At 39.3% G+C, this 14,628-nt stretch overlaps 1 protein-coding gene across 1 annotated transcript; it reads left to right on the plus strand.

Annotated features, from left to right (window-relative positions):
• The first annotated feature begins 3,849 nt into the window (after positions 1-3,849).
• LOC149819931 (protein STRICTOSIDINE SYNTHASE-LIKE 10-like) lies at positions 3,850-13,853 on the plus strand. The gene is made up of 3 exons (XM_089982612.1): positions 3,850-4,292; positions 5,855-6,133; positions 13,074-13,853. The coding sequence occupies exons 1-3, from the start codon at positions 3,991-3,993 to the stop codon at positions 13,639-13,641; spliced, it is 1,149 nt and encodes a 382-aa protein (XP_089838738.1). The 5' UTR covers positions 3,850-3,990; the 3' UTR covers positions 13,642-13,853.
• The last annotated feature ends 775 nt before the right edge of the window (positions 13,854-14,628 follow it).

Here is a 14,628-nt window from a genome sequence, read left to right on the forward strand (position 1 = left end):
TACTTTTAGACATGTACGATATATTTGAACTACGATGAGTAAGGTGAGAGATTTGTGGTCACCTCGATATGTGCATCTGCACGTTATTATAATCATGTGATGTTGATGTTTGCCTATACAGGCAAGAGGCTCGTGTCGGTCTAAAAGACCAGGACATGACAAATTTAAGCTCAAATGATTACACCATGTACTGTGGGGATTTCTTTTGAGAAATTCATACCCCTCTCATCGTGATTGTATTGTTGAACATGTATGTTGCGTACTGCAATGAGAAGGATGAGAGGTCTATATTTACCTCGAACGTGTTATGGCACGTATTTAAAATCACATAATGGTGATGTTTTTACCTTCACAATAAGTTGATCGCTCACATCATGGTTGTACTTTTGAATAGGTATGTTGTGTACTGCGATGAGTAGGATGAGAGGTCTATGTTTACCTCAAATGTGCAATGACATGTATTTGAAATCACATAATAGTGATGTTTTCACCTTCATAATAAGTTGACCCCTCTCATCATGGTTGCACTTTTGAACAGGTATATTATGTATTGCGATAAGTAGGATGAGATGTCTATGTTTACCTCAAATGTGCAATGGCGTATGTTTGAAATCACATAATAGTAATGTTTTCACTTTCAAAATAAGTTAACCCCTCTCATCGTGGTCGTACTTTTGAACAACGTGCAATGGCACTTATTTGAAATCACATAATGGTGATGTTTTTACCTTCGTAATAAGTTGACCCCTCTCATCGTGGTTGTAGTTTCAAACAAATATGTTCTGTACTACGATGAGTAGGATGAGAGGTTTATATTTACCTCGAACGTGCAATGGCACGTTGAAGTCACATAATGATGGTGATCACCCCCTACCACTTGCTTACTTTTTCCAGCAGGGGCAGAGCCCCTGCCACTTTATCTTTTTCAAGCATGGGCTAAGCCCCTGCCACATGTCTGACTTTTTCGACAGGGGCCGAGCCCCTGCCATTTTCTTGCATAAAGCCCTTGTCACTACCCCTTGTTGTGCACTCTTACAAGTTTGGGTTCATCTTGGAAACCGACCCTTGCATCGCCCTTGTTATGCATTCTCTTTTGTGAACTATCAGTCGCTTATTATTATTTTCATTTCGTAGCTTTCGCGATGGAGCATGCTCGTGTCCCATGGCCTGATACCATTTGTACCTACACTCGCAGACGAACACAAGACCGCAACCCCTCAAGGTAGGGGCAAGTTGCGTAAAAAGCCTTTAAACGAATAAAATACTAAAATACATAAATATTCAAACGAAAAGTTTGACTATTTGCATTTACTTTACATAGTTCCTCATGTATTTACCTTTCAACAGTTATTTTTCCCTGTAGTTACATCTTTATTGATTTATTGATAAATTCTGTATGCATTTTCCTTTACATTCCATCTTTGCTATTCCATGCTATTGTTCCTTTCTGAGCTGCCACACCCAAAGCGAGGCCTTGACTCTACTATTGCAGGCCTCACAGGGCACTAAAATTCTTTTGTGAAATCAGGTATCGATTCTTCGGTCTTGAAAAAAAGAGATTTCCTCTATATAAAATCTCACCTTTTTGAGTTGGCTAAGCTAGCCATTCTCTATACACTGCTAGATCCAGTTAGCATTATCTTAAGTCGAGACACTTGGGAGGTACATGAGAATCCACGAAGATCTTAAGCCTTGTATGATTTTGTTGCACATTCTGAGTACATAATAAATTACTTTGTCAAATGATGTGTTGTGTTATCCTTTGTGATACCCATGCCTACCATTGTAGTTGTGCCTTTAGAGAAGGACAGAATGTTGCACTACAATGGGTAGTATGAGAGGTTGACGAAATCTCAAAACGTGTGATAAGTACATTTGTTGGAACCACATAAAATATGATAATGCGCCTTCACAGGTTAGATGCTCATGCGGGTCTAACAGAACACAACATATAGAATTGGACAGCGGTTAAGAAACCCCCATCGTGCCCATTCGTCTTTCACAGTTCATTAAGAGAGATGATGGATGATATAAAACTCTGATGGATAGGTCGTTAACGACCACCCTACATGTAAAAGACTTAGCTTTTTTAGTCATCGGAGTTAGGAAAAATGGGCTACAAAAGGTAGCTTACAATTGGTTGCATTCATGGGTCACACACACGCCTTTGGGGACTTACTCTCTCGGACACTCGCCATCTCCTTAGGAGCAGACTCAATTAGCTATCCGGGTTATCATAAAATACATAGCATAATAAACCCCATACCGATGTTGGTTATTTTTATGTTTCGTGTCATGTGCGTACTCGCATGGCCAGTTAATATTGAAACTAAAAATAACTTGCTCACACTTCAAATTAGTTGTAGACTTTGAGGGATTGATTGTTATTGTACTTGGTCACTTTCTGTATTTAGTTACTTGTTTGAATTTATTAATAATTGCATGCATTACGAGCTCTGCTATGAATGCTTAACGTATTCACTTACTCTGCTTAGTATGTTGGATTGCTTTGCTGAATTAGTTCTGTATTTAGTTACTCTATGCCTGTAGAATCAGTGGAATTACTATTGTTGTTTATCCTATTTTGCTTTAGCACTTTGTTCTTTATTGTCTTTCTTTACACACCTACTAGTTTTTCGTAAAACTGACCCATTTTATGGGTAGGTGACGAGTAGGTGTCTCTGAGAGTCGATGACGTGATGCAGGATAGCTCGAGATCTCACATCTCTCTGTCTGCATCCTGGTTACCTACTTCTGTTTGTTTGTTTTTTGTACTTTTATTCACATGGGTAATCCCCCTCAAAGTTGTACAAACTAAATTTTGATATATATATTTATATATACACATTTTTTTTTGTCCTCCAACTATTTTTGCCAATTTGTTTTTGTTGTTTTTACGCTAATGTACCCGAAATTGTCGACTTGTCTATCTTTCAATGAAAAATATGCTTTCGCTGAATTTCAAAACCAAAACTCTGAATTTTGAAAAGTTTTCTAAATATCTTTCAAAAGTTAACAAGTAGAGATTTTGGGGTGTTACAATATACCTACAATTCACTATATTAAATGTAAACCCTATAGAGAGAAAAAGAGAGGAGAGAGAGCATCATCGAACGGCATGACATGCACCCATGCTCCGCGCATTAAAAAATAGCCTTTAGTGGCAGTCGTTGACTGCTGCTAAAAGTCATTCTTTTTAACTTTGAGCATGCAGCATTTGACTTTCCGATTTTTTTTATGATATATATCTATACTGTTTATGCTTTTTATTTTATTTTTTAATTTTGACTGTGCATAGATCAGCTAAATGGATTTTGACTGATTTTATAAGGTTGAGCTCTTTAAGCTTTTGATTCCGACATATACGTAAGTTTTAATAAAAGTTTGAACTTTGAAAATCAACGGTTCAAAATCTTCATAAATTTTTAAGGCCCCAAATATCACTTTTCATTCAAAAAGATGATCTAAGTATTGATTTCTACTTTTGAAGTAAATTTATCTTGCCGAACACATATATGAGATCAGAATTGTAAAAAAAAAAACAGAAAACCCTATTTAGCATATTTCATTTAGCATGTTTTCATCAATATATATAGATAATGTATATTTAAGTTTTTTAAAACTTGTTTTAATAGAGCGATTCAGTCCCTTTTGGGGGATGGGGGTGGAATCGAATCGGTTGGAAAAAACGGTACAGACAACATTGGTTTCCTTGTCATGAATTTCAGTTGGGACACGAGACATGGGTGTGTGGGCCGTTCATCCAAACCAGGACGCACTAAATACGTGCTACCCTCTTCCCAACTTCGCATAAATGACCATAAATACTTGAGAAAGCCGTGACAATGAAAGCGATAAGAAAACACTTAGGGCCATAAGGGGGAGTGCATGATTTTGCATCATTGCTCTTTTAGTCTATAAAAGCCCATAAAAAACCGAGTTCTGCGACCATCAAATATCAATCCAAGGCTCAAATCCCCAACAGCAAAGATGAGGTCCAAAATCTTCCTCTCCGCGACCACACTCGCCTTCTTCTCAATCTTCATCACCCTCAATCCTAACCGCCCTCCGCCTTCATCCACCGGAGCGGTGCCCGATCCTCTCCGGCGGCCCTTCCGCGACGTTCTGCACCAAGCCGAGCTCGTGTACCTGAACGGCACGGCCGGGCCGGAGAGCTTCGCGTTCGACCAACATGGCCGGGGACCGTACACCGGCGTCGCGGACGGCCGGATTCTGCGGTGGCGAGGCCCTCTTCATGGTTGGGCAGAGTTTGCCACCACCTCTCCTTATTGGTAAATTACTAATCATGAGTTCTGATTCATGGATGTTTTTTCTTCATGAAAGACGAGAAAACCACCCTCGAAATGAGACCTAGTCCATACTTAAGGTCGCCTTTCCGATGGCGTAAACTCATACTGCACCCCTTGCCCTCAGGGAGTCACTCGGATTGGGCTGAACAAGGGTTTATCTCTTTCCCTCATTAATGTGAGGGGGTTGACATTAAAGAGAATAAAACCCCAACCACTCTAGCTCCCCTCCACTGTGTCAAAACCCCTTGGGCTGATTCTAGATTGTTGATCTGTTGTTTTATAATGGTCTGTCATCTGTGAACTTTCAAAGGTTTTGTTCTGATTTTTTTTTTTACCAAGAATAATGGCTGGCCCACCTTGCTACGTAAACCCCGAAGGAGGTCACCGACACCAAGCCCTTCCGAGGGTAGATCAGGTGCAATCACATTACACACTTTGAGTGTATGCTGAACCTGACTGCCCCTTCATCTCTGGGTACAATCTGTCAAACTGTCGAGTCCAACAGAAGATGAAGGGAAGATACTAAAGTGTGCAAAGTGACTGCACCAGATCTTCCGTCAGCCCTTCCCAGGCCCAAATGTCTTATAACGCCTTACCCAATTCTTAAAAAATTCCAAGTGTGGGGGTGCCTCATAATACTAACATTTAAGACTCTTTTGTTTTGTTGTGGGTTGTTGATATACAAACAATATAATAAACCAAAATTATATATATATATTGATATTTGTTTACTTGGTACACTTGATTGCATGTATCCTATGTAGTTGAAAATTTTGTATATGCATTCAATCTAATCTCATACATGTGCTTAACATAGTTGTTTGACAGGGATTGCACATTGGCTCATATTTTTTTAACGTAAAAATGTGATCTTGGAAATCATGAAATTTTAGTCCGTTATACGCCCTTAATTTTTTAAGCATGCGTACGTATTACAAACACATCATTCAGAAATTGTTTTTTACTAAACAAGTTATATAGATTACATGTGCGAGTTTAGAGCCACTAAAAAATATAAAAAACAAATTTTCTAGTAGATTATATACAAATGACTGTGATATAAATATATACATATAAAGAGGGAGAGAGAGAGAGCAATACATAGGCATGAATTGTATCCTTATAAATCAGCATATTTAGGACTCTTTTCATTCTTTTTAATTGCCTATGTGTTCTACATGTTTGATTTTGTAGGGATTGAACTAATTATAACATAGTAGCTGTTTTTTTGATAAAATCAATAGAAAATTATGTTAATATTTAAGCCTAAAAAACAATTTTATTCATAAAAAAACACGATCCAAGTGTTGATGCAGGACCGTGTCAAACACATATGTGGGTTTAGATTTGTAAAGAAAGTCTCAAAAAATACTTGTTTGTATATATATATATATATATATGTGTGTGTGTGTGTGTGTGTGTGTGTGTCAAAGAGAGAGAGAGCTCTGTCATGTGTCAAAATCTCTGCCAAAAAAAGAAGAGAAATGAAAAGCATTTGGAAAGTGGTGGCCTGTCATTAACAAGAAAACGTGTGGTGTGCGCAGGAGCAGAGAAAGGTGTGGAGTGAGGGAGAAGGGCATCATGATAGGGGAGGAGGAGGTGTGTGGACGGCCGCTGGGTTTGCAGTTCCACAAGGCGACAGGCGAGCTCTACATCGCGGACGCATACTTTGGGCTGATGGTGGTTGGAGAAGGTGGTGGCCGAGCTACGCAGCTTGCCACCCAGTGTGAGGGCCAACCCTTTCGCTTCACCAACCACTTGGATATCGACCAGCTCGATGGAACCATTTATTTTACTGACTCCAGCACGCGTTTCCAAAGAAGGTACTCCCCCAATACCCTATATATATATATATACGTGCTCAAGAGGAACACAGTAACTCGCTGACCGCTCATCGTGCATGATGGATTTTCAGCACGCAAAAAACAGCATAGAGGATGTCAAAATACGCAAAAAAAAACTTGTAAAAAGCCTTTAGCTCTTCTGAAAAGCAGCTAAAGGTCTTTTCCGTCAAAGATCTTTAACGGCGCTCAAAACTGCCCTTAAAGGTCAGCCGGAATGCGCTCAGTATTTTCTAGACTGTTTTTAGCGCTGCTCCAAAAGCACCACTAAATGGTTTTTTTAAAAGATTTTCAGTGTTTTTGATCCAAAAAAATGCTGAGTGTCCATCACAGGCCCGCTCAGCAAGATTAAGTTTTTAATTGAGCACGTATGGATTGAGCAGCTACCACTCACTATATATATATATATATATATATATATATATATAATGTCAAGCCATTTACAAAACTTCGAATATCTAACGTTATACTCGACAAATTTAAGGCCTCAACTGTTATTGTAAATTGTACATTAATGAACTAGGCCTCCCCTAGCAAGAGCATGCAGTTACGCTCATACTGTATATGACAGATTTCCCGTCATATTCAATCTTCACCTTACATCTCACCTCATTACATGTGCCCGTGTTTGAACATTTAACACCGACTTTTGATAAAATAATTTAGGTCTCACTGTAACAATGGCAACAAGCTGACCACCGTTTTTATTTTTATCTTTAACCGTTTGCTTCTTTCACCTATGTTTTACGATTCATGTGCTAGTCCCGGGTTCGGGGGCAGCGCCCCCGAAAAAAATTGAAATAAAATAAAAAATGGCTATAATTATTAATAAAAATCTATTTCATGTGGACAAATCAAACTATTTGCTGCAGTCAGGGGGCTACAAAAATGGATAAAAATCTATTTCATATGGAATCAGGGCTGGACTAGGACTGGGCTTTTAAAAAAAATTTAATTTTTTAACTGTTTCGGGAGGCAGGACTGGGCTACAGCCCAGTCCTGCCCCTCCCCCCATAGCTACGCCTTTGGTTTCGAGAGGGTGGTGTATGTTCCCCCCCGATGATTCACTGAATCTCACGTCTGTGTTCGGGGCTTTGAATGAGCACCACGTATACAAGCACATGGTGCTCGTATTCCCGTGTATGTTGACATAACTTTGCATCGGACTCTGGTGTTGTTGCAAAGACTTAAGTACCCTTTCTTGCTATTCTTCTCATAAAGTGATGGTTTGAGAAAATGACAAAAATGCCCTTCATTCAAAAAAGAAAAAACAAACAGTTCAAAAAAAGGACAAACATGTCCTCCATCCAGAAAGTCGAGGATGATGTCGACTCTTCAAAGTCTTCTTCTTCTTTCTTCGTTCAAAAAAAGGACAAACATGTCATCCATCCAGAAAGTCGAGGATGATGTTGACTTTTCAAAGTCTTCTTCTTCTTTCTTTGTTCAAAAAAAGGACAAACATGTCCTTTATCTAGAAAGTCGAGGATGACGTTGACTCTTCAAAGTCTTCTTCTTCTTTAATCAAAGGAGGCAAAGAGTTCTCCCTGGAGAAGGCCATGAACATCAACTCTCTCACTCTCTCTCCCTTCTCTCTCTACTTCTGTGCACATCCAACAGACGATCCTACATTGCTCCATCAAACACCGACTGACCTACACACTGACTGTAGCATTGTTCAACTTGAAGAGTTGTGGAGTCTGATTCAGAGTTTTTACCCTTACAGAAGAGGGGTCTGAGGGCTCCTCCCAGCGTGGGTAGCATCATTCAACTTGATGAGTTGTGGAGGCTGATTTAGAGTTTTTGCCTTTACAGGAGGGGGGTCCGGGGCTCCCCCCGCCGCGGATCGGTCAGCGGGCGGGGGTCCAGAGGGGGCCGCCCTTGGCGTGGGGCAGCGCCCTCTGGACCAAATTTTTTTGGGGCCTTCCAACAGCGATTTGTAGTGTTATCGGGTCTCCAACAAGCCCCACAACGATTTATAGTGTTATCCGGCTTTTCAACAGCGATTTGTAGTGTCTTCCGCAAATCGCTATAGCAATTTATAGTATTTTTGGATCTCACTATAGCGATTTGTAGTGTCTTCCGCAAATCGCTATAGTGATTTATGGTGTTTTTGGATCTCACTATAGCGATTTGTAGTGTCTTCCGCAAATTGCTATAGCGATTTATAGTGTTATTCAGTAAGCAAATCGATGTAAATCGTTACCCGAATTATGACCAACTTGTTAGGGTTATATCTCCCTAACCGAAGGTCATATTCCAAATCTGTAAAAAGTGGTGTCTTTATTATTGGGTCTAGTTTATTCCTGTAAATTTTAAGCAATTTCTATTGTCATTTTATTCCTTATTTTAACTAAAAATCAGACCCTTATTATTTTGTGTTATTTGAGTTGCACAACATCATTCTCGCTTGACATCCACATCTTGATTTTGGCATGCTCCCTGTTGGATTTTTCATTGATTTCTTCCAACCTTGCTTGGAACAAACATATGTCTTTCTCACCACGACACTCTGTGCATTTTTTGACCACGACAACCGGGACCCGTGCCGGGGGAGCCCCCGAACCCCCCTCCTATAAGGGCAAAAACTCTAAATCAGGCTCCACAACGAATCAAGTTGAACGATGCTACCCACGCTGGGAGGAGCCCCCAAACCCTCCTCCTATAAGGGCAAAAACTCTAAATCAAGCTCCACAACTCATCAAGGTTAATGATGTTACCCACGCTGGGAGGAGCCCTCAGACCTCCCTTTCTGTAAGGGTAAAAACTCTAAATCAGACTCGACAACTCTTTAAGTTTAATGATGCTACCCACGCTGGGAGGAGCCCCCAGACCCCTCTCCTGTAAGGGTAAAAACTCTGAATCAGGATCTACAACTCATTTAGTTGAATGATGCTACCCACGCTGGGATGAGTCCCCAAACCCTCCTCCTGTAAGGGTAAAAACTCTGAATCAGGATCCACAACAGTCAATGTGCAAGTCAGTCGGTGCTTGATAGAGCAATGTAGGATCTTCTGCTGAATGTGCACAGAAGCAGAAATAGAAGAGAGAGAGAGTGAGAGGGTTGATGTTCATGGCCTCCTCCAGGGGAGATTTCTTTCTCGGATAATCCTACAGTGCAGAGACTGGGTCTTAAATAATCATCTTCGGGGCACTTAAGTCTTTACAACTATTCTTTTTCAAGAATCGTCATTTTTTTTGCACCAATAGAGGAGAGGGTACTTAAGTCTTTGCAATCACATCAAAATCCAACGCTAATTAATGCTGACAAACATGGAGATACGAGACACACATGCTTACATACGTGGTGCTCTTTGGGACCCCGAACATGTGATGTAGCTAATGCCCTGTTCGGGAGGGGGAACATATAACCTGTCGTTTGGTTTCGTCGACAGGCTTGGGTCTTCTTTTTTTTCTGTTCTTTTTATATTTTTGGAATAGATTAGCTTAATCTTAAAATCATTAAGTTGGCCTTTGTAATGCCTCCTTACTGATTTTCTTTAGTGAAAGAAAATCTGAATTCTTTGATAACAAGGACGAAAAAACATCATTTAACACCTCCACCTGAACGTGAACGTGATAATCAAAATGTGAAGCGGCTTCTAATTGTACATGGGCCATCCTCTGCCATTTGATCAGACAGCGTAGACACAAAAGAGCTATTCAGTCCACCTCATGACAGTAAAAATAAAGGATCATATATGTCGGTGCACTTTTTGGGCAGAGTGGCCATGATTGCATGTTCTCATCGATTGACACGTATCCGGTGCATTCTATTAGTGGCTCATATTCTCATTGATTAACACTTAACCCGTGCATGCAATTAACGTGGCAACCTTGTCCAGGTAGGGATGTCAACAGGTTGGATTCGGGTCGGATTGAGATGAAAAAAGATAAAACTTAATGGGATTCGAATGCGGAGTCAGATGAAAAAAGTTAAAAATCTGGATCCAACTAGCTTAAATCTTGATATCTGCACTTAATCAGGTTAGGGTTTTGATTGGATTCGGGTTGGGTTTAATGAAAAAATTAACGCCGAACCCGAATCTTATTAAAAAATTGAATCCGTATTTGGCTGCTGAATCCAACTAATCGAATTCAGATTTAGATTCAGGTTAAATGTCGGTTACATCTGACCCCTTGACATCCCTAATCCCATATTAAAGATGTCAATGAGTCGGGTTTGTATCAGGTACCCCGCCTACCCCGAACACAAATTCTCAGATATGAGCATGCAAAATGCTTACCCAGATAAAATTTAGGTCAGCCCGAACCCGACTTGAGCAATATGTGGGTCGGGTTTGGGTCATAATTTTTGCCAGGTACCCTACCTAACCCAATTTTTTTAGCTAGGTACTCATTCCACTAAAATATTTTATATGTATTTTTAATAAAAAAATTTCTAAAATTATGCGAGTCCGAGTTTGTGAATCTATTTTTGTGACCCGGCAAAACCCAAACTCATCGTTAACTATATGGTTGGGTTCGGATCGACCTTTACCCAACCCGTTGCTTTTTATTATAGGGATGGGACGATAATTTAGGGCTGGTAAAGGAGACGAACCAACCAAACACAAAAATTATGTACAAAACACTTGTCCGGACTCTGTTCTTTTCAAAAACTGAACCCTGTCCTGCAAGGAGGGTGGATCAGGTGCAATCACATTGCACACGAAACGTGTTCCGATGCACTTGACCACCCTTCATCTTTGGGATACAGTCTATCGCAGCGAGGCCCAACAGTAGATGGAGGGTGGCCTGGTACAGCTGCACACATTTTGTGTGCAATGTGATTGCACCTGATCCCCATTCTCCTCCTGAAAGCCATGAACTTTAATCAATTACCGAAGCTGTGCTTCTTATTCAAGCAATTAGCTTATAGTTGAAATTATTCAAATAATGTACCAAAGGGGGCTCCCCTTGTCTGGCAGTTGCAGTTAGTGCACGTAACTTTGTGTTGGGACGTTGCAAGTTCAAATCCCAATGGTATATGGTTGTATAACTGGTAGTGGTCTGCCTAACCCCAGCTTTCTCTGTAAAAAAAAAAAACTTTGAAATAATGTGGTTATTTGTAAATAAGCTAGTAGAGCTTAGCTCCTTTAACTCGACTCGCCATGAGCTCGAGCTTAGCCCAGTTCGCCACAAAAAAAAAAGCCAAGCTTGAACTTGCTTACCAGTTCTAATTATTACATGTGCATAAACTTGCATGAGCCCAACCGAGGGGAACACCTTTTGTTCACAAGCTGCTCATGGCTAGTTTATGTGAACGGAACCTAACCGAACCGAACCACAAGCTGCTCAGTTCTTACCAGGCCTACAGGATTTCGGATGTGACCAACTTTTACTAGGCTGTTGAGCTGCAAATCGTCGGTCGTGTGAGGTTCAGTTGAAGCTGCACAATTCGTCAGGTCGGGTTGGTGGGTCTTGGTTAAATTTTAAAGGGTTCTGAAAGCCTATAACACGCACCTGACCTAACCACGTGCTCTATTCGGGTTAGAACTCGGGTCAGTTCAACCAAGTGGGTCTTGGGTTGATTCATGTTATATATTAATTATAACAATAGTTTATGAAGTAATATCATAACAATCACAAATGATCTCTCTCACTATAATATATATATAGATAGATAGATAGATAGATAGATAGAGAGAGAGAGAGAGAGAGAGATGGGTTCCTCTTAAAGATAAGATGGTGTGGACAGTCTTAGTTTTCACATTTTTAGTTCCTTTTTTTGGAATTAACCTTACATGTGATCTACTTAGCCTGTTTAGTAGGAATAGGGGCTTTTGGATAATCTGATTATGACATGTGATTAGGTTTTTGTAAGGCTTAAAAATTTGACTTAGAATTTTCATAAATTTAAAAACTCATAAAATCATTTTTTTGTATCAAAAAACATGATCCAACAGACAATTTTTAGCAAATGGATCATGCTAAAGACATCTGCCCGAGGAGTTTTTTTTTTGGCAGAACATGAGAAGCCATCAGATTTATCAAACATGGCTTGAAACATCAAAAATCAGCACAGTCTACATCATATATATGAATGTTAGGAGGAACACATTTCTCTCTCTCTCTCTCTCTCTCTCTCTCTCTCTCTCTCTCTCTCTCTCTCTCTATATATATATATATATATATATATATATATAATGGTATTATGCTGTCCTCTTTTTCGTTAAGTTACTGTTAGGACCTTCCAAAAATCATAGTTTTAGGTGTTTTATTTTAAATCTGAACCGTTAAATGTGTTTACCAGTGTTTAATTAAAAAGCTGTTTTTTATTAAGCATTTTTATGCTCAAATGTGTATTTGAAAGATGTCAAAAATCAATGGTTGTTATTGTAATAAAATTTGATGATAAAATATTCATATGTTTACATCAAATCACAAGGCCTATCATAGCATATATGTGTGTGTTCTTATTTATTCCAAATGTATTGTCATAGCATTAGACCAATCATTTTCAATTTTAGACTTATCATTTACCCTTTAATATTTTCAATATTTACTGTCATTTATTGTTAGTAGTTTGACATGACTTGGTGACCAATGGTTATATTGAAAGGTATAAGACAATTGAACTAGCCCTTGTAAACCAGCCTCCATCTTAAAGTGGTTCTTGGTGCCATCATACTCCTCTAAAACTTAAGTCCCCTACAAAGGCTAACATTGGTGATACTGTTACATGCTTATAGTGTGTATCTCATCATGGTACGTGCATGTATTTTCAGGGAAAACCATACATATTATCTCTGCAAATCACCCAGAAATTGAGCTCTTTTGTAGTTTATCCAACTTTCATATTATTGAAAAAACTTAAAACCTTGCCTATAATATCATGCGTATCCTAAGTGTTTGATATTTCTTTTGCTTGTTTTTAGTTGCCCTCATTGATCAGTAGATACCCTTGCTGGCTTTTTTGTAGACAATTTGCGATATTAGTTGCTAGCGGCGACAGAACAGGAAGGCTGATGAGTTATGATCCTAGAACAAAAGAAGTAAAGGTGTTGCTGAAAGGTCTCAAATTTGCAAATGGGGTGGCCTTGAGTAGAGATGGGTCCTTCATACTTGTCGCCGAATCGAGCGCGAGCCAAATCACAAGGCTTTGGCTTAAGGGTCCTAACGCAGGAAAGACGGATGTTTTCGCCCATCTGCCCGGTTTTCCAGACAATGTGAAAAGGAACTCAGCAGGAGAATTTTGGGTAGCTATGCATGCTAGGAAAGGACCATTGTCAGCACTTCTCCAATATGATTCTTGGTTAAAAAGAGCAATCCTGAAGCTCCCATTAAACTTCCAACGTTTGCATAAGATCTTCATGAACAAGAGATCAAATGCTTTGGCCTTTAAACTTAGCGAAAATGGCGAGATCTTGGATGTCATCGAGGACAAGGAAGGACGGAGTTTGAAGTTTCTCAGTGAGGTAGATGAATTCAATGGGAGTTTGTGGGTAGGTTCAGTGATCATGCCATTTGCAGGTTTATACAAACTTTAAATGTGCAACTTTGTGTGGAATTTGATCTTATTCGAGGTCACTCAATTTGCATGCAACTCAATGTGCTTGCATGCATGGTGTGAGATTGGAAATATCAGATGTAGTTGATCTTATTTTAAGGATCTGACCTTATGTGGTGGATGTTTCTGGTAGACAAACTGTTCCATAACCACAACTCAATCACAATCAAGATGCAAAAAATTTATCCCCTATATTTTCATTTTATTTTGATTATTATGCAAAGATTGTGTTGCAGACTAAGGGTATGTTTGATGGCTTGTCTAGGATTGGATGAAATGAACAAAAAAGATGCAACATAATATTGGTTTTGTTTATTTAGTTACAATTGTACCAAGTTTAACATTTGCTTGAACTGTACTTTAATGTTGTGTTGCAAATGTCCGTTGTTTGATGAAGACAATCATGGATAATGGGTCAGATTATTTCGTTTTGAATCGTATGACCCGATCCGCTCAATAGTATTTTAACATGTTTATTATGGATTTTAACTTTGGATACAGATCTAATTATGAAAGTTTATGATAAGACCAAAATGCAAGATGGTTTTGGACTCTCTTTACATGGGGCATAACCACTATCCAAGATTCTCAAGAATACACATCAACCATTGAGATATAGCCACCATCCAAGATTCTCAAGAATACACATCAATCATTCATGCTTTATTACTGACAAAAAGCAGCGCTAGGCTGAGATTCCTACAACATACATACATTGCATAAAAACGACTTAATAGTAAAGGTTAAGGGGAAATATGAGCTTCGGAGTTTACTCAATAATCATGATTATAAGCAATATAATGTGATCTAGACCTTATGTTATGATAATTATACATGGGATCTCCATAATCCACAAGCTTGATCTCAATTGTTCCTTGCCTCCCTCCCTCTTTTTGCACTGCTTCAAACACAATCTCTTTGTTTGATTCACAGCTTGGTTCGTAGAAAGTATGGGCCACCAATGAGT

Source organism: Nuphar pumila, chromosome 12 (assembly GCF_984573655.1).
Source record: "Nuphar pumila chromosome 12, dmNupPumi1.hap1.1, whole genome shotgun sequence".
NCBI classification, from domain to species: Eukaryota; Viridiplantae; Streptophyta; class Magnoliopsida; order Nymphaeales; family Nymphaeaceae; genus Nuphar; species Nuphar pumila.